This window comes from Mobula hypostoma, chromosome 23, assembly GCF_963921235.1.
Source record: "Mobula hypostoma chromosome 23, sMobHyp1.1, whole genome shotgun sequence".
Taxonomy (NCBI): Eukaryota; Metazoa; Chordata; class Chondrichthyes; order Myliobatiformes; family Myliobatidae; genus Mobula; species Mobula hypostoma.
Window position 1 is genome coordinate 1123602 of NC_086119.1, and position 20947 is coordinate 1144548.

At 40.6% G+C, this 20947-nt stretch overlaps 1 protein-coding gene across 15 annotated transcripts in view; it reads left to right on the forward strand.

Annotated features, from left to right (window-relative positions):
* Positions 1 to 20947, forward strand: part of ncor1 (nuclear receptor corepressor 1) — a 337051-nt gene that overhangs the window by 238067 nt on the left and 78037 nt on the right. For 14 of the 15 annotated variants that reach the window (XM_063031052.1, XM_063031066.1, XM_063031065.1 and 11 more), the window contains 9 exons: positions 5684 to 5827; positions 6829 to 6909; positions 7363 to 7604; positions 9018 to 9366; positions 9548 to 9769; positions 12993 to 13193; positions 13302 to 13442; positions 14235 to 14375; positions 14501 to 14666. In XM_063031052.1, the coding sequence (XP_062887122.1) occupies positions 5684 to 5827; positions 6829 to 6909; positions 7363 to 7604; positions 9018 to 9366; positions 9548 to 9769; positions 12993 to 13193; positions 13302 to 13442; positions 14235 to 14375; positions 14501 to 14666 (1687 nt within the window). The remainder of the gene's footprint in view (positions 1 to 5683; positions 5828 to 6828; positions 6910 to 7362; positions 7605 to 9017; positions 9367 to 9547; positions 9770 to 12992; positions 13194 to 13301; positions 13443 to 14234; positions 14376 to 14500; positions 14667 to 20947) is intronic. The other variant, XM_063031064.1, reaches the window with a different exon arrangement.

The window sequence follows — 20947 nt, forward strand, 5'->3', positions numbered from 1 at the left end:
GTACCAATGTATTTTGGAGAGCAAAAGTATTTCATTGCATCTTTCTCCAGATGTTCTGAAACCTAATGCCTTATAATTAATTCAGCACAAACTTGTGAGCTGTAGAGCCTGTAATGTGCTATAGGTGTCCATGTTCTATGTCTGGAAGTGCATGGTCATGCACTTTGGTAGAAGGAATAAAAGCGTAGACTATTTTCTATGCAGGCCGAAAATTCAAAAATCAGAGTTGCACAGGGACTTGGATGTCCTTTGTGTATGATTCCTTAAGGTTAGGTTGCAGGTTGAGTTGGTGGTGAGGAATGCAAATGCAATGTTAATGTTCATTTGAGAGGACTAGAATATTAATATGGATGTAATGCTGAGGATTTATCAGGCACTGGTGATACCTCGGAGTATTTTGAGCAGCTTTGGGCTCCTTATCTAAGAAAAATGGGCTGAAATTGGAGAGGGTTCAAAAGAGGTCACAAAAATGATTCAGGCGATGAAAGGCTTATCTTATGAGGCCTGTTTGATGGCTCTGGGCTTGTACTCACAGGAATACAGAAGAATGAGGGGGAATCTCATGGAAACTTATTGAATGTTGAAAGGCCTAGATAGAGTAGATGTGGAGAGATGTTTCCTATATATTTCTGATCATGTCCAAGATATCCTGAAGTGGGAGGGTGAGGAGCCAGAGGTCGTGGTACATATAGGTACCAATGACACAGGTAGGAAAAGGGAAGGGGTCCTGAAAGGAGAATATAAGGAGTTGAGAAAAAGGACCGCAAAGGTAGTAATCTCGGGATTACTGCCTGTGCCACGCGACAGTGAGAGTAGGAATGCAATGAGGTGGAGGATAAATGTGTGGCTGAGGGATTGGAGCAGGGGGCAGGGATTCAAGTTTTTGGATTATTGGGACCTCTTTTGGCACAGGTGTGACCTGTACAAAAAGGACGGGTTACACTTGAATCCTAGGGGGACCAATATCCTGGCGGGGAGATTTGCAAGGGCTATTGAGGTGACTTTAAACTAGAATGGTTGGGGGTTGGGAATCAAATTAAAGAGACGAGGAGAGCGGAGGTTAGTTCACAACAGGGGGATGGGAACAAGTGCAGAGAGACAGAAGGGTGTAAAATGAGGGTAGAAACAAAAAGTAGTAAGGTGAAAAGTAAAAGTGGCAGGCCGGCAAATCCAGGGCAAAAATCAAAAAGGGCCACATTTCAACATAATTGTATTAGGGCTAAGAGTGTTGTAAAAGCGAGCCTGAAGGCTTTGTGTGTCAATGCAAGGAGCATTCGTAACAAGGTGGATGAATTAAAAGTGCAGATTGTTATTAATGAATATGTATTAGTTGGGATCACAGAGACATGGCTCCAGGGTGACCAAGGATGGGAGCTCAACATTCAGGGATATTCAATATTCGGGAGGGATAGACACGAAAGAAAAGGAGGTGAGGTAGCATTGCTGGTTAGAGAGGAGATTAACGCAATAGAAAGGAAAGACATTAGCCGGGAGGATGTGGAATCGATATGGGTAGAGCTGCATAACACTAAAGGGCAGAAAACGCTGGTGGGAGTTGTGTACAGGCCACCTAACAGTAGTAGTGAGGTTGGGGATGGTATTAAACGGGAAATTAGAAATTAGAAGGGATGGTTTTTTGAACCAACATGTCGAGGAACCAACTAGAGAGCAGGCTATTCTGGACTGGGTATTGAGCAATGAGGAAGGGTTAATTAACAATCTTGTCGTGAGAGGCCCCTTGGATAAGAGTGACCATAATATGGTGGAATTCTTCATTAAGAGGGAGAGTGACATAGTTAATTCAGAAACAAAGGTTCTGAACTAAAGAAGGGTAACTTTGAAGGTATGAGACGTGAATTAGCGAAGATAGACTGGCAAATGACACTTAAAGGGCTGACGGTGGATATGCAATGGCAAGCATTTAAACATTGCATGGATGAACTACCAACAATTGTTCATCCCAGTTTGGCAAAAGAATAAATCAGGGAAGGTAGTGCACCCGTGGCTGACAAGGGAAATTAGGGATAGTATCAATTCCAAAGAAGAAGCATACAAATTAGCCAGAAAAAGTGGCTCACCTGAGGACCAGGAGAAATTCAGAGTCCAGAAGAGGAGGACAAAGGGCTTAATTAAGAAGGGGAAAAAAGATTATGAGAGAAAACTGGCAGGGAACATAAAAACTGACTGTAAAAGCTTTTATAGATATGTGAAAAGAAAAAGATTGGTTAAGACAAATGTAGGTCCCCAACAGACAGAAACAGGTGAATTGATTATGGGCAGCAAAGACATGGCAGACCAATTGAATAACTACTTTGGTCCTGTCTTCACTAAGGAAGACATAAATAATCTTATGGAAATAGGGGACCGGGGGTCTAGTGAGATGGAGGAACGGAGGGAAATACATGTTAGTAGGGAAGTGGTGTTAGGTAAATTGAAGGGATTAAAGGCAGATAAATCCCCAGGGCCAGATGGTCTGCATCCCAGAGTGCTTAAGGAAGTAGCCGAAGAAATAGTGGATGCATTAGTGATAATTTTTCAAAACTCTTTAGATTCTGGACTAGTTCCTGAGGATTGGAGGGTGGCTAATATAACCCCACTTTTTAAAAAAGGAGGGAGAGAGAAACCAGGGAATTATAGACCGGTTAGCCTGACATCGGTGGTGGGGAAAATGCTAGAGTCAGTTATCAAAGATGTGATAACAGCACATTTGGAAAGTGGCGAAATCATCGGACAAAGTCAGCATGGATTTGTGAAAGGAAAATCATGTCTGACGAATCTCATAGAATTTTTTGAGGATGTAACTAGTAGAGTGGATAGGGGAGAACCAGTGGATGTGGTATATTTGGATTTTCAAAAGGCTTTTGACAAGGTCCCACGCAGGAGATTAGTGTGCAAAATGACTTAGATGAGGGAATTAAATGCAGCATCTCCAAGTTTGCGGATGACACGAAGCTGGGCGGCAGTGTTAGCTGTGAGAAGGATGCTAAGAGGATGCAGGGTGACTTGGATAGGTTGGGTGAGTGGGCGAATTCATGGCAGATGCAATTTAATGTGGATAAATGTGAGGTTATCCACTTTGGTGACAAAAAGAGGAAAACAGATTATTATCTGAATGGTGGTCGATTAGGAAAAGGAGAGGTGCAACGAGACCTGGGTGTCATTGTACACCAGTCATTGAAAGTGGGCATGCAGGTCAGCAGGCGATGAAAAAGGCGAATGGTATGCTGGCATTAATAGCAAGAGGATTCGAGTACATGAGCAGGGAGGTACTACTGCAGTTGTACAAGGCCTTGGTGAGACCACACCTGGAGTATTGTGTGCAGTTTTGGTCCTCTAATCTGAGGAAAGACATTCTTGCCATAGAGGGAGTACAAAGAAGGTTCACCAGATTGATTCCTGGGATGGCAGGACTTTCATATGATGAAAGACTGGATCAACTAGGCTTATACTCATTGGAATTTAGAAGATTGAGGGGGAATCTTATTGAAACGTATAAAATCCTAAAGGGATTGGACAGGCTAGATGCAGGAAGATTGTTCCCGATGTTGGAGAAGTCCAGAATGAGGGGTCATAGTTTGAGGATAAAGGGGAAGCCTTTTAGGACCGAGATGAGGAAAAACTTCTTCACACAGAGAGTGGTGGTGAATCTGTGGAATTCTCTGCCACAGGAAACAGTTGAGGCCAGTTCATTGGCTATATTTAAGAGGGAGTTCGATATGGCCTTTGTGGCTAAAGGGATCAGGGGGTATGGAGGGAAGGCTGGTACAGGGTTCTGAGTTGGATGATCAGCCATGATCATACTGAATGGCGGTGCAGGCTCGAAGGGCCGAATGACCTACTCCTGCACCTATTTTCTATGTTTCTATCGTCGGGGGGGGGGGGGTGGCTCCAGAACCAGTGGACAGAACCTCAGAATATGGAAACATAGAAAACCTACAGCACAATACAGGCCCTTTGGCCCACAAAGCTGTGCCAAACATGTCCCGACCTTAGAACTACCTAGGCTTTACCCATAGCCCTCTATTTTTCCAAGCTCCATGTAGCCATCCAGGAGCCTCTTAGAAGACCCTATCGTTTCCGTCTCCACCACTGCCGCCAGCAGCCCATTCCACGCACTCACCACTCTGCGTAAAAAAAAAACTGACCCCTGACATCTCCTCTGTACCTACTTCCAAGCACCTTAAAACTATACCCTCTCATGCTAGCCATTTCAGCCCTGGGGAAAAGCCTCTGACTATCCACACGATCTATGCCTCCCATTATCTTGTACACCTCTATTGAGTCACCTCTTGTCCTCCGTCGCTCCAAGGAGAAAAGGCAGAGTTCACTCAACCTATTCTCATAAAGCATGCTCCCCAATCCAGGCAACATCCTTGTAAATCTCCTCTGCACCCTTTCTGTGGTTTCCACATCCTTCCTATAGTGAGGCAACCAGAATTGAGCACAGTACACACACAGTAGAGGGACGTTTATTTAGAACGAAGTTGAGAAATTTCTTCAGCCAGTGGATGATGGATCTGTGGAATTCATTGCCACAGGTGGCTGTGGAGGCCAGGTCATTGAGTGTATTTAAGAGAGGTTGATAGATTTTTGATAAGTCAACGTGTGAAAGGTTATGGGGAGAAGGCAGGAGAAAGGGATTCAGAGAGAAGTCGATCGACCATAATCAAATAGCAGAGCGACTCAGTGGGCTGAATGGTATCATTCTGCTCCTGTCCTATATTGTACACTTAATCCCCACATCCAGATCAAATCTCGATACAGATTGTGAACAGCTGGTGCACTGCAGCTCCTCACTGGTCAAATTCTCACAACCAGAAGATGACCCTCCTATTCCTGCTCTGTGTTCTCTGCTTAGGCAGTCTTCACTCCATGCCAATGTATTGCCCTCAGTGCCATGTAGTATAATTTCTCTGAAAGCTTTTAAAATTCCACTGCACACCTCTAACCCACTCTCAATTCTCCGACCAGTTCCCTGAATTAATTGCAGTCTATATCAGCTAATTAACCCAGTGTGACCAATGTGTCACTGACACTCCAGACCTACAATCCATGTCCATCGATGCATGTACCAGACTGACAGTCCATGTTCATTGGGTGTTTGCTTGCACCAGATGGTAGTGTTGTGCCCAATGGTTATTTCCAAATTAAATGCCTGTTGTGTACTCACTCCTTGCCTTATAAATTCTTACTCATTCCTCACTGGTTAGATGCCCATTCAGTCCAGACTGAACCTTCATGCCCATTGGGTATCCACTCACTCTAGGCTGGCCTTGTATATTTCTGGGACCTCTTACTTCAGACAAGCCTCTGGATCCACACTGCTGCTCCAGGCCTGTTGGTGCTCACTGACTCTCGACTGATACTCCAGGGCACAATTATTCACCAACTCTGATTGGTCCAGATAGTCAGATGATCCCGTAGCCCAGTGTGATGCTCCATGCTCATAAATGCTCTCTAATTCCAGATTGACACTCCCAGTACTTGCATACTTCCTATGATTACTACCTGGATACTCATTCAGGTACATGAGCTCTTGTCCACCTCTTAGGACAGAGGGATCTTGCTGTTTAAGCCATGCATGTATCGGCACAAACTCCACAGTAAATTTTTGGGGTTGAATAGATACCATTTTGCAAGTTTTTTGCTTTCTTTTCATCGGAACATTCTTTCATCGTGCCAGCTGCAAAGAATATACGAGAGGGCACAAGGAGTCCCAGAACAGGCCTTGAGCTCCATGGAGTCAAGCGGAGCTACGATCTCATGGAAGGTGGATTAAATCGAGGACTCCCAGTGCGCGAATCTCCAGTGTCTGCACCTTACGAAGGTACAACTGTGGGGAGTCTCCACTGATTCACAGCATAGCTAATACTCTGTATTTTGTATGAAGTTTAATCATAAATATTTTATTAGTGATGCTTCAGTTTCAACATCAAGAAAGAACCAGATGTGTTGTGGCTTCAGCCTGCCTCCATCTCTTAATAGTCCTCTTGACCGCCAAGTATATAGTGCAGGGGTTCCCAACCTTTTTTTATGCCATAGTTCCCTACCATTAACAGAGTGGTCCATGGGCCCCAGGTTGGGTACTCCTGCTCCAATCAGTACTTTGTCCTTGTGTGGGAGAATGCTTAGGTTCTGTTCACATGGTTGAAGTCTCAGATTGGGCACCTGATCTATTTGAAAAATAATGTTTCTGAAATTGTTTTGGTTCAATTAATTATGTGAACTTTAAACCATGGGGGAAGAATTCTTTATTTTGACTATTTGAATAGAAAAACACGAGCTCTACCTTACCAATATTTTCACTGCACTTATCCAGTAGCTCTTCTGAGCTTTTTGTAGATTGAAACACTGAAAAGTTGGAGGATCTTGAGGGATGTGGAGAGGATGATCATCCTGAGATTGAATCCATAATTAGGAATCAGTGTTTAAGAATAAGTGGTCACTATTTAAGACAATTGAGTTGAATGGTTTCCTCCCAGGTTCCTGAATCTTTGGAGCTCTTGAAAGGTCAATAAAAGCAGTGTCTGAAAATTCTGAAGAGAGAGTTAGAAGATACAAAATAAGGAAAGGATGAAGGTATCCTGAGCAATCAGGAATACAGAATTAAAGTTACAGTTAGGACAGAATGGTGGGGCAGACTTGAGAGGCTAACTGGCTTATTTCTGTTTGTAGTCCATATGCTTGTGTGTTTTCCATGCTCTGCTCTATAGTAATTGAGAAATCAATCCTGGTCTCTTCTATGTATTGAAGTATAGCTGGTAATTGAGGAGCAGATGGTGAAATACAGTAAAGGTTCTAAAAATGCTCTTGTCTTCCCAATTTCAGGTCTCATCAGTCGTGCAAGGGAGAGCCCTCATTTACCAGACTCTAAAGACAGGGCTGTTCCATCAGGGTCAATAATGCAAGGTAATGCCTCTTTTACTGTAGATTCCTGTAAAGCTTATTTCTTGGAATATCTGCCTTTTTAGGTTGTGACTTATGGGAATTAAACTGAACATTTTTCAGTTTTTCAACCCTTCTTGGAGGTCATCCATCTTCCTCTCTTGCAGAACATGCAGCGTGACTTAACTGAAACTCGCCTGCTTTATGCGATGTGAAAGGAGCTGCAGATGGACAAGCTTCATACAAACATGATCTCTCCATCAGACCTTAACTGTTAACTCTGTTTTTCATTACAAGCATTCTGTCTTCCTGAGGATTTCCAAAATGTTCTGTTTTGATTTCAAATTTCCAGCACCTGTAGTTTTTCATTTTCATTTGACCTTGCAAAAGACCAGCATGGTGTCTTTGAGTTGTGTAATATTGTTATGTCCCTTCATACTTCATGAAATTTAAATGTTCGTTTATGACATCTGTTAGGTACACCCAGAGCTTCCAGTGAGAACTATGAAGAAGGCATAAAGTATAGCAAGCAGATTAAGCGGGAAAGTCCACCGCTGCGAACCTTTGAGGGGTCTATTACTAAAGGCAAACCTTATGAGGGAGTCACCACCATTAAAGAGATGGGTCGCTCAATTCATGAGATTCCAAGGCAGGAAAGTCGGAAGACCCCAGAAATAGTACAAGGCACACGATCAATTGTGGAAGGTTCAATATCGCAGGTACTTATTTTCATCTCTGGTTTTATTAGATGTTTTTCATGAAATTGATGAGTTATGAATCTGTAGATCTAACTTGTAACTTCATTTTACTAATACAATTCATAGAAAATTTAGTTAAGTTTTGATCTTGCCTCATTGGGTAGATCTGTCATCAAAACTGATGTTGTTTCTAGAACTACTCCAAGTATTGTGCATAATATAGACTGATTAAAACCAAAACTCTTCAAGATATGAAAGTTGTTCCATAACTTCAAAATGTTCTTGAAGGAAATATGACAATGATGGCGGGAAAGGGGAAAAACTGCCCGATAGATTTAATTGCACTCTCTTTTTGTGGTCCAAGTTAGTAACTCAGAAGTGCTACTTTGCAGTTGTTTATTCTAAGAAGTACACAGTGCAGGAGGTTGAATTGGAGCCGTACAGGTATCTGACCATCTCACTGTCTTGGCAAAGGGAGCTGTTTATTGCAAATTAACTAGGGGAAAAATAAAGCTAGCTGTAATGTAAAAACTTGGATTGAGTCCAGTCCAGAGAAATGATCCAGGAGTCAGTGAACTGCTGATGGGAAGACTGGGTGGTCTTGTTCCCTCACAGTAACTCATTGAGTTACCTGGTCAGCTGATGGACCGACTGGGTAATCGTGTTATCTTGCAGTAACTCACGGAGTTACCCAGTCAGCTAATAGGCAGACCGGATATTCTTGTTACCTCGCAGTAACTCAGTGCTTCTGATCAAGCTGTGTTTAGTTCACATGTGGCCCTTTAGATATATTTTAGATGAATTTATTGATTGTATTAATTAAGTCAAACACAAGTCATTAACACAATAACATGCAACTACTGGGGTAGCAGAAGGTGACCAAGATTAATAGAATCTTTAATTATCAGCTCAAATGCTCATGAACATGTTGTCAGAATATATTTACTGTAGCAGATTTAATATGGCAATTCGAGCCCAAATTCCAGTTATTTTAAATCATAACTGAATTTGAATAACCAGTTAACAGTTGTACTAATCAAAGTGACGAATGCTGCATGCTGGAAACAGTTTTAAGTTACTTAAAGAGTATTGAATTTACATCTTTAACCTGATTTTTAATTATTGAATAGAGAATTCTTCATCCAGAGGGTGGCAAATTTGTGGAGTTCATTGCAACGGATGACTGTGGAGGCCAAGTCACTGGGTATATTTAAAGCGAATGGTGATAGTTTCTTCATTAGAAAGGATGTCAAAGGTAACAGGAAGATGGCAACAGAATGGGGTTGAGACAGATAATAAATCAGCCATGATGGAATGGAGGAGCAGACTTGATGTACCAAATGACCTAATTCTGCCCCTATGCCTTTAGTCTTATGAAGTTTAGATGTCCAGTTAAAGAATGTTGTATCTGAGATAATGGTACCTGTTTTACAGGGGACCCCAGTGAAGCATGAGAGCCAGTCTGCCATTAAACATGATGTCAAGTCTCTAATCACAGTGGCTAGCAAACACCCACACCCCATGCACCAGTTGGAGAAGATCTCAGAGGGAGTGAAGGTCATGGAAAGGAAGTATGAAGATATGAAACCGACTGACCAGTTAAGGGGCCGCCATAGTGCAGTGGCTAGTTCTGGAACATCAGTTCTCAGGTCAACAATGCATGAAGCTTCGAAACCTCAGCTGAGTCCAGGCCTGTATGAAGATCCTAATGCAAGGCGGACTCCAGTAGGGTATCCTGGCTTCATTACCAGGGGTCCACCCATGGTCAGCAGATCACAAGAAGGTAAACTTGTACTACTAGCACTGGCTGTGGTAACAGAAAGTGTATCTAGTTTTTACTAAAGCAAATGCAGTACATGCAAATATTGAAAGAATTTTTCAGATTCACTTTATTTAGCATGTGCATTAGCATCTGACGTGATTTTAAAGACTGATGCGCATACCTTGGTGTTCTGGCGTTGCAGGTGTTGCAGCTTCAGGGAAGTCCAGTGGCCCCGAAAGGAAAGCTACGTTAGTCCCAGCACAAAGAGAGAACATATCTGTCAAGTCTCCAGTCTCTGTGGTGGATCCGTCTGCAACTCTCAGCCCTTATGACTCTCTCCATGGGCGAGGGAATCCTGAATTCAGAGGTCACGTTCCTCTCCCATTTGACCAGACAATGGCTTTCCATCGAGCATTAGACCCAGGTAAGGCTCTTTCAAAATGGGATGTGAAAAATTCTATAATTTTGCCGTGTGTCTGTGAGTATTCAGAGTGAAAATTGTCATAGATGAGCATTAGCTTGCAATGTGTCATAAAATATTGAAAATATGTCCTGAGATAGGGAAACCAGACTTGTACACAATATTCCACATGCAATTCCAGCAAGATTATGTAAATTTAAGGTAAAATGTCCCCATTTTTACACTGAAATCCCTTTGCAATAGAGGCCAACATACCATTGCAATTGGCGTGTAGGAATACACATCTTGCTAAATTCTGAATTTTTCCTCAATCTTTGTAAACAGCCAGTACCTTTATCCCCAGGGTTAAAATTTCTAATACTGGAGGCCATGTATTTAAGATGGGGATGGTGAGTGTTAGATGTGTGGTGCAAGTTTTTTACAGAGTGGTGGTTAACTGGAATATACTACTAGGGTGGAAGAGGAAGCAAGTGTAAAAGCTTTTTAGAGGCTCTTAGGCACAGAATATCCAGGGAATAGAGGGATATGTGTAAACAGAATGGATTACATTGTTAAGTGATTATTTACCAATTTAATTTGTTCTGCAAAGCATTGTAGACCAAAGGGCCTGTTCCTGTGCTGTTCAACATAAATTTTCATAATTTCTGAAGGAAAAAAAGATGCATGTTATTTTATCTGCTTTATATACTTTATACTTTATTGTCGCCAAACAATTGGTACTAGAACGTACAATCATCGCAGCGATATTTGATTCTGTGCTTCCCACTCCCTGGATTACAAATATTAAATATTAAAAATAGTAAAGATTAGTAAATATTAAAAATTTAAATTATAAATCATAAATAGAAAATAGAAAAAGGGAAGGTAAGGTAGTGCAAAAAAACCGAGAGGCAGGTCCAGATATTTGGAGGGTACGGCCCAGATCTGGGTCAGGATCCGTTTAGCAGTCTTATAACAGTTGGAAAGAAGCTGTTCCCAAATCTGGCCGTACGAGTCTTCAAGCTCCTGAGCCTTCTCCCGGAGGGAAGACGGACGAAAATTGTGTTGGCTGGGTGTGTTGTGTCCTTGATTATCCTGGCAGCACTGCTCCGACAGCGTGCGGTGTAAAGTGAGTCCACGGACTGAAGATGGGTTTGTGTGATGTGCTGCACCGTGGTCACGATCTCCTGCAGCTTCTTCCAGTCTTGGGACAGGACAACTTCCATACCAGGTTGTGATGCACCCTAGAAGAATGCTTTCTACAGTGCATCTATAAAAATTAGTGAGGGTTTTAGGGGACAGGTCAAATTTCTTTAGTTTTCTCAGGAAGTAAAGGCGCTGTTGGGCCTTCTTGGCAGTGAACTCTGCTTGGTTGGACCAAGTCAGGTCATTTGTGATATTGACCCCGAGGAACTTAAAGTTTTTGAGCTGTTCCACTTGCGCACCACCGATGTAAATTGGGTCGTGCGGTCCGCTACTCCTTCTGAAGACAACAACCAATTCCTTCGTCTTGCTGACGTTGAGGGATAAGTAATTGTTTTCGCACCATGCCACCGGGTTCTTAATTTCCTCTCTGTGCTCAAACTCATCATTACCCGAGATACGGCCTACAATTGTTGTGTCATCAGCAAACTTAAATATTCCACATCAGAGTTGAACAAAGCCCTCAAAACTGAAGCAGGTTTGTACAGTCATTGCAGTACAAATTTAAACTTGAGCATTACAGCACATAAACAGGCCGTTCAGCCTACCTAATCCATGTCAAACTGTTATTCTGCCTCATCCCGTCGATCCACACCTGGTCCATAGCCCTCCTTGCCCCTCTCGTCTAGGTGTTTATCCAAATTTCTCTTAAATGTTGAAATCAAGCCTGTACCCACTACTTCTGCAAACAGCTTGTTCCACACTCGTAGTATTTTCCCCTGGAGTATTTCATCTTTCACTCTTAACCTACAACCAAATTCTAGTCTCGCCCAACAGCAGTGAAAACAGCCTGCTTGCATTTACCCTATCTATACCCCTCACAATTTTGTATATCTCTATATACCTCCACTAGGGTCTTTTATCCCTTGCAGATCATTAACTCTACACACATCAATTCTATATCTTCCAATCCTATATCACCTGTTTCTGAGGCTTTGATTTGTTTTTTTACCACAGAGCCACACCAGCCCCTCTGCCTTCCTGCCTGTCTTCTTGATAGAATGTGTATCCTTGGACATTAAGCTCCCAGCTATAATTTTTTCAGCCATGATTCAGTATACCTACAATATCATGCATGAGTTACAAGTTCATTTACCTTATTCCGTATACTGCACACATTCAAGTAGAACATCTTCAGTCCTGTTTAAACCCTTTTCAATTTTCTATGCTTTTTACTTTGCAACTTATCCTTCTGACTGCAATTTTGCCCTATCATCAACCTCTCCTTGCTCAGTCTCACTACATGTTGCTTTTGTTTATAAACCAACTGCCTCATCCTCAACACTATCACTCCAGTGCCCATCCCCCTGCCAAATTAGTTATCCTTTGATGTTAAGCTCCAACCGTAATCTTTTTTCAGCCATGATTTAGTGATGCCCACAATGTGATGCAATTTTACCAACTGCTTCATCCTCAGTTCCCATCTCCCCTGCCAGATTAGTTTAAACCCTCCCCAAAAGTGCAAACAAACCTACCCACAGGGCTATTGGTCTCTGCTGGATTCAGCTGTAACCCATCTCTGTTGTACAGGTCATACCTTCCCCAGAAGACGTCCAAATATCCAGAAATCTGAAGTCCCACCTCTTCACCAGTTCCTCAGCACACATTCATCTGTAGCAGGGGATCCCAACCTAGGGTCCACTGACCCCCCTGCTTTAATGGTATTGGTCATGGCATAGAAAAAGATTGGGATACCATTACCCTACTTCTTTCCTGACTAGCAGATGACACTGGGATTAATGCAGTCTTCCACTGGTTTGTTCTCCCAAAGTCACACTTGTCTGCAATATATTCGATCTACCATTTTCAGCTTATTTAAATAAAATAACCAGCAACTGGTTACTACCTGGTACTGTTAGCAATCTGATTAATAGGCTGTTCTCAAATATATATCTGTGAGCCAGAGGACTATAGACACATTGATGTACTTTGTCATGTAGAATACATCTACCTGAGCCAAAGAACGTTAACTGCTACATGTTTTTTTGATCAGATGGTGCAACCTTCATTCTGATGTTCTTGTTACTTTTTCTATTATCTGCAGCATACCTGTTTTCCCGGCAACTTTCCCCTAACCCCAATTATTCAAATCACTATCAACTGTATGCAATGGAGAACACACGGCAGACCATTCTCAACGACTATATCACTTCCCAACAAATGCAAGTTATCACCAAGCCAGACGGTACTAGGGGGATGTCTCCACGAGAAACTTTAGGTGTCCCCTATGCTTCTGGAGCCAGAGGTGAGATCCCCTCTCTGTCTACATGCAAGTGTCCATGTCTATTTGTGACTGTCCGTTGAATATGGTTTTGTTTCAAACACTAGATTATTGAAAGTGTATGCCTTTCAGGGATCATCGACTTGGCACAGATGCCACACACGATCCTTGTGCCAGGTGGGAGCAGTACTCCTCCCATGGACAGGATAACCTATATTCCTGGTAACCAAGCCCCTTATCCAGGCCGGTACAACCACTCTCCTATATCACCAGGTAAGAATGGCTTTTCGTTACTTAAGGCACAGAATTGTTTTTTTATCAGATTGAAGTCATGTTTTATATAAACTAAAAGGATAAAGACAGCAGCTGATGCTGTGAAACCTTGTACACACTGATTTTAGTGAGATTGCTGGATTGATAAAAACTACTTGTGTTCAATGATTACATGAATAATTTTGCACCTTGGGAGAAGATGGGTGGTTTTATCTCTAAGACAGTAATGACCCTTGGTCGAGAACACTACAGAAATGAATAAGAGTGTGACATTAAAGGTGGATGTGCACCATTTTGAGATTCTGGATGGATAGACCATTCCCGAAAATATGCTGATTTAAACAGTTCATCTCCAAGCCCAGCAGAGGTTTCCATCGCCAACAAGATTTCAGCATTGTGTGAAACATTTACCAAGTGTTTGGATGATGCAGTAATAATTGTGTTTGACACTATCCAGTGATAAAGTGAATTAGTATGGAGGATCAGGTCTAAATTGAAAACAATAGTTCCTCAACTGGGATTGTGGAAGGGGAACTGAACAGACTCCAGGCAGATAAAGTTGACAGGTAATTAGCTGAGTATTCTAGTGTTACACAAAACCTAATTAAGTCAGAAAAAATGAAGTTCCTGATTGGGGTTGGTTAGGGGAATGGCCAGGCAACTTAGTATCCTGGACTTCTAATCGTAATGATTGTCAAAGATGGAGGAGCCTTCCACCAAAGGATTCTGTCATTTTCACCTGACATTAATGTACATGAACAGAAAGACATAGCATCTTTTGGTTTTGCACAGGTCACCCTGCACATATATCTGCATCCACAGCAAATGCAGAGCGTGAGAGGGAAAAAGAGAGAGAGAGGGAGAGAGAACGGGAACAGAGAGAAAGAGAAAGATTAGCTGTGACAACTTGTGACCTGCCTTATCTCAGAGCAGGTGAGTAATGTGTTCTGACACTGGGAGTGTGTGGGTGATAAAGGTTGGTGCCTTCAGCCACCCTTTGATGCATTGTGAAAGTTCATTTCTCAAAGATGTATTTTCCTTTTCTTTTTTTCTTTCAGGTCCTGAACAGACCAGTAGGCCAAGCAGTCATGGCTATGTCCGTTCCCCATCCCCATCAATACGAGCACAAGAGACCATGTTACAGCAACGACCAAGTATATTCCAAGGAGCCAATGGCAAGGGTGTTATAACCTCACTTGATGCAGCTACACAGCCTCGGATAATGTATGTTAGATTGATCTTCAAGTGGGTTAAAAGTCTAGAGTTTCAGATAATGTACAGTTGCAAGAAAGTTTACAAACACTTTGCAATTACCTAGTTTTCTGCATTAATTGCTCATAAAATGTGGTTTTGATCTTCATCTGAGTCACAATAATAGACAAACGCAGACTAATAACAGACTAATTGTACTTTTCATGTCTTTATTGAACACATTGTTTAATCAATCACAGTCCAGGATGGAAAAAGTATGTGAACCCTTGTATTTTATAACTGGTAGAACCTCCTTTAGCAGCAATAACTTCCACCAAACGTTTCCTGTAGCTGTTGATCTGACTTTGCACAACAGCATGGAGGAATTTTAACCATTCCTCCATACAAAACTGTTTCAGTTCATCAATATTTCTGGGATACCTTGCATGAACTGCCCTCTTCATGTCATGCAATAGCATCTCTATTGGGTTATGGCCTGAACTCTGACTTGGCCATTCCAATACATGAATTTTCTTTTTAAACCGTTCTGTTGTTGATTTACTCTTGTGTTTCAGGTCATTTTCTTGTTGCATCATCCAACTTCTATTCAACTTTGGGTGACAGACTGCTATCCTGACGTTTCCTGTAAAATGTCTTGATACAATTTTGAATTCATTGTTCCCTCAATTGCAAGCTGTCCAGGCCCTGAGGCAGCAAAGCAGCCACAAACCATAATGTTCCTTCCACCATGCTTCACGGTTGGGATGAGGTTTTGGTGCTGATGTGCAGTGCCCTTTTTCCTCCAAACATAGTAGTGTGTATTTCTGCTAGAAAGTTCAACTTTTGTCTCATCTGTCCACAGAGCATTGTCCCAGAAGCCCTGTGGAACATCCAGTGGTCTTTTGCAAACTTGAAACGTGCAGCATTGGTTTCTTCCGTTCTTTTTCAGTGTTTTTCTTATAGTGGACACATGAACAGAGACTTTATCAAGTTCTAGAGATTTCTGCAGGTCTCTTGCTGTTACTCTTGGGTTCTTTTTCACCTCCTCCAGGATTGCATGTTGTGCTCTTGACATGATCTTTCCAGGACGCCCTCTCCTTGGGAGAGTACTATCAGTACTGAATTTTCTCCCTTAGTAGAAAATTTCTCTTAATGGACTGATGAACAATCAGGTTTTGAGAAATGCTTTTGTAGCCTTTTCTAGCTTCATGCATCTCTACAATTCTTCTTTTAAGGTTCCTCTGAAAGTCGATTTGATCGAGGCCTGGTGCATATAAACATATCTTTCTTGAGAACAGCAGGCTCTGTCAGTAACCTGACTTTGTGTGTCATTTTTTTGAATAGGGCAGGGCACCTCAACAACCCACATCTCCAATTTTATCTCATTGATTGGAGCACTTGACTGCTAATAGCTTTTGTAGAAGGCATTACTCCAGAGGTGCACATACTTTTTTGAACCTGGACAATGATTGTTTAAATGTACTCAGTACTGACGAGAAGAAGTACATTTGTCTGTGAGTTCCAATGGCCCAATCAACAGCAGGAGCAGATACAACAATGAGGTTTCTCGCAGATTGGCAACACTTGTTGAGAAGTACAGAAGGGACCAGCGGGGGCGGCCATTGTTGGAAGTAGGCCAATGGTGAGAGTAAGAGTGTCAGGTTTTGGATCAAAAGAGCCATTGGCTCTGGATAAGCTTCCGTTAAGGTTCCTTTTTTTTTTCCTCTTACTCTCACCTAGTGTAGTAAATGGCAGTTGTGTGTTCTTCATGCTGGATATTGTAATCGTGGGAGACCCAGGGTCTCCCAAGGAGCTACATTTGCATGAAGTACATCTGGCTTCAGCTCCTTGAAGACCGTGTTAGGGATCTGGAGCAGCAGCTGGATGACCTTCATCTTGTACTTGAGAGTGCGGAGATAATCAGTCAGAGTTTCAAATATTTCAAATGTCATTAGAAACGGGGATGGTGCCGGAGGATTGGCCTATTGCTCATGTGGATCCATTGTTTAAAAAGGGTTCTAAGAGTAAATCTAGCAATTATCGGCTTGTGAGTTTGACGTCAGTGGTGGGTAAATTGATGGAAGGTATTCTTAGAGATGGTATACATAATTATCTGGATAGACAGGGTCTAATTAGGAACAGTCAACATGGATTTGTGTGTGGAAGGTCATGTTTGACAAATCTAATAAATTTTTTGAAGAGGTTACTAGGAAAGTTGACGAGGGTAAAGGGGTGGATGTTGTCTATGTGGACTTCAGTAAGGCCTTTGACAAGGTTCCACATGGAAGGTTAGTTAGGAAGGTTCAATCGTTAGGCATTAATATTGAAGTAGTAAAATGGATTCAGCAGTGGCTGGATGGGAGATGCCAGAGAGTAGTGGTGGAAAACTGTGTGTCAGATTGGAGGCCAGTGTCTAGTGGTGTGCCTCAGGGATCTGTACTGGGTCCAGTGTTGTTTGTCATATATATTAATGATCTGGATGATGGGGTAGTAAATTGGATTAGTAAGTATGCAGATGATAGTAAGATAGGTGGCGTTGTGGATAATGAAGTAGGCTTTCAAAGCTTGCAGAGAGATTTAGGCCAGTTAGAAGAGTGGGCTGAAAGATGGCAGATGAAGTTTAATGCTGATAAGTGTGAGGTGCTACATTTTGGTAGGACTAATCAAAATAGGACATACATGGTAAATGGTAGGGCATTGAAGAATGCTATAGAACAGAGGGATCTAGGAATAATGGTGCATAGTTCCCTGAAGGTGGAATCTCATGTGGATAGGGTGGTGAAGAAAGCTTTTGGTATGCTGGCCTTTATTAATCAGAGCATTGAGTATAGGAGTTGGGATGTAATGTTGAAATTGTATAAGGCATTGATAAGGCCAAATTTGCAGTATTGTGTACAGTTCTGGTCACCAAATTATAGGAAAGATGTCAATAAAATTGAGAGAGTTCAGAGGAGGTTTACTAAAATGTTGCCTGGGTTTCATCTCTTAAGTTACAGAGAAAGGTTGAACGAAGTTAGGTCTTTATTCTTTGGAGCGTAGAAGGCTGAGAGGGGACTTAATAGAGGTGTTTAAAATTATGAGGGGGATAGATAGAGTTGACGTGGATCAGCTTTTTCCATTGAGAGTGGGGGAGATTCAAACAAGAGGACATGAGTTGAGAGTTAAAGGGCAAAAGTTTAGGGGTAACTTGAGGGGGAACTACTTTACTTGGAGAGTGGTAGCTGTGTGAAACGAGCTTCCAGCAGAAGTGATTGAGGCAGGTTCGATGTCATTTAAAGTTAAATTGGATAGATATATGGACAGGAAAGGAATTGAGGGTTATGGGTTGAGTGCAGGTCGATGGGACTAGGTGAGAGTAGGAGTTCAGCACTGACTAGAAGGGCCGAGATGGCCTGTTTCAATGCTGTAATTGTTCTTTCTTTCTTTTTAAATCTTTTTATTGAGTAAGTATACAAAAAAGGTAAGCCATATAAACATTAATACAATGTTAAAGTATAATAAAATTCCAAAAGATAACAATACCAAAAAGAAAATACTACAAACAATGTAATTTAAGCATAAGAAACCAAGATAACATAATAGTATACTAGATTTTATATATATCAATGGAAAAAAAGAAAAAAAAACCCCAAAAAAAAACCCATCGTGCAACTAACTAAAAGCAAAGCAAAGCAATGGGCTAACTTGAAACCAAACAGAGTTAAACTTAAAATCACGTCCTCAATCCCGACCTCCATTAAAACAGTGAAAAAAAACAAGAAGGGTAAATATTACATTAAATGAAAATATCGAATAAAAGGTCCCCAAATCTGTTCAAATTTAAATGAAGAATCATAAAGGTTACTTCTAATTTTCTCCAGATTCAAACATAAAATCGTCTGAGAAAACCAAAAAAAGGTAGTTGGAGCATTAAGCTCTTTCCAATGTTGTAAAATACATCTTTTCGCCATTAAAGTAAGAAATGCAATCATTCTACGGGCTGAAGGGGAAAGATTACTAGAAATTTTAGGTAGTCCAAAGATAGCAGTAATAGGGTGAGGAGAGATATCTATATTTAATACCTTAGAAATAATATTGAAAATATCTCTCCAAAAAGTTTCCAAAGTAGGGCAAGACCAAAACATATGAGTTAAAGAGGCTATCTGCCCCGAACATCTATCACAGAAAGGATTAATATGCGAGTAAAAACGCGCTAACTTATCTTTGGACATATGTGCTCTATGCACCACTTTAAATTGAATTAGGGAATGTTTAGCACAAATAGAGGAAGTATTAACTAATTGTAAAATCTGCCCCCAATCATCCACAGAAATGGTAAGCCCCAATTCCTGTTCCCAATCTACCCTAATCTTATCAAATGGAGCTTTCCTAAGTTTCATAATAATATTATAAATCATAGCTGATGCACCTTTCTGACATGGATTAAGGTTAATTATCGAATCTAAAATATATATAGGAGGAAGCATTGGAAAGGAAGAAAGTATAGTACGTAGAAAATTTCTAACTTGTAAATATCTAAAAAAATGTATTCTTGATAAGTTATATTTATTAGATAATTGTTCAAAAGACATAAGGGAACCATCTAAAAATAAATCCAAAAACCGTAAAATACCCTTAGTCTTCCAAGTTTGAAAAGCGCGATCCGTAAAAGAGGGAGGAAAAAATATGTTACCTAAAATAGGAATCGCTAACCCGAATTGATTAAGATCAAAAAATTTTCTGAATTGAAACCAAATACGCAAAGCATATTTAACGATCGGGTTAGAGACCTGCTTAAGGCGTTTCGAATCAAAAGGAAGAGATGAACCTAAAATAGAACCAAGTGTATAACCCTGAACAGATTGTAATTCCAATGCTACCCATTTAGGAATAGATAGTATATCCCGGTCAAGTAACCAAAATTTCATATGTCGAATATTAATAGCCCAATAATAAAATCTAAAGTTAGGTAATGCTAAACCTCCATCTCTCTTAGCTTTCTGAAAATGTATTTTACCCAGTCTCGGATTCTTATTCTGCCAAATAAATGAAGAAATTTTAGAGTCGACTTTATCAAAAAAAGATTTAGGAACGAAAATTGGTAATGCCTGAAACACATATAAAAATTTTGGCAAAAAAAACATCTTAACTGCATTAATACGACCAATCAAAGTTAAATATAAGGGAAACCATTTAGATGAAAGTTGAGTAATATGGTCTATTAATGGTAAAAAGTTAGCCTTAAATAAATCTTTATGTTTACAAGTAATTTTAATCCCAAGATATGAAAGGTAATTATTAATCAATTTAAATGGAAATTTAAATGGAAATTTATAATATAAGGGAAGATGTTTATTAATCGGAAAAAGTTCACTCTTACTAAGATTTAATTTATAACCTGAGAAAAGACCAAATTGTGCTAATAACTCTAAAACAGCAGGAATAGATCTCTCAGGATTAGAAATATATAAAAGTAAATCATCAGCATAGAGTGATAATTTATGGGACTTTAATCCCCGAGTTATCCCAGTAATATTTGAAGATTCTCGAATAGCAATTGCAAGAGGTTCTAATGCAATATCAAATAATAGGGGACTAAGAGGACAGCCTTGTCGAGTACCACGAAAGAGAGGAAAAAAAGGTGAGTTTAAAGAGTTAGTACGAACCGAGGCTACAGGGGAGTGATATAACAGTTTAATCCAGGATATAAATTTCAAGCTAAAATTAAACATTTCAAGCACCTTAAATAAATAAGGCCATTCTACTCTATCAAAAGCTTTCTCGGCATCTAAAGAAATAACACACTCAGGAACATTTTGTGAGGGAGTATAAACGATATTTAACAATGTACGAATATTATAAAAAGAGTAACGACCTTTAATAAAACCCGTTTGGTCTTCCGAAATAATAGAAGGAAGTACTTTTTCTAGTCTATTTGCTAATAACTTAGAAAAAACTTTAGAATCAACATTTAATAAAGATATTGGTCTATAAGATGCACATTGAGCAGGGTCTTTATCCTTCTTTAGTATTAAAGAAATTGATGCTCTATTAAAAGATTCCGGAAGTTTACCAAGTTTCAAAGAAGCCTCAAAAACCTTATAGAGCCAAGGAATCAATAAAGAAGCAAAACATTTATAAAATTCAACGGTAAACCCATTAGGGCCAGGAGCTTTCCCCAGATTCATAGAAAAAATAACATTCTTAATCTCATCCATTGTAATGGAAGTATCTAATAAAGAAGACATATCCTGTGAAATCTGAGGGAAGTCTAACTTATCTAAAAAATCATTCATATATTTAGAATCTCGAGGAGACTCTGATTGATATAAAGA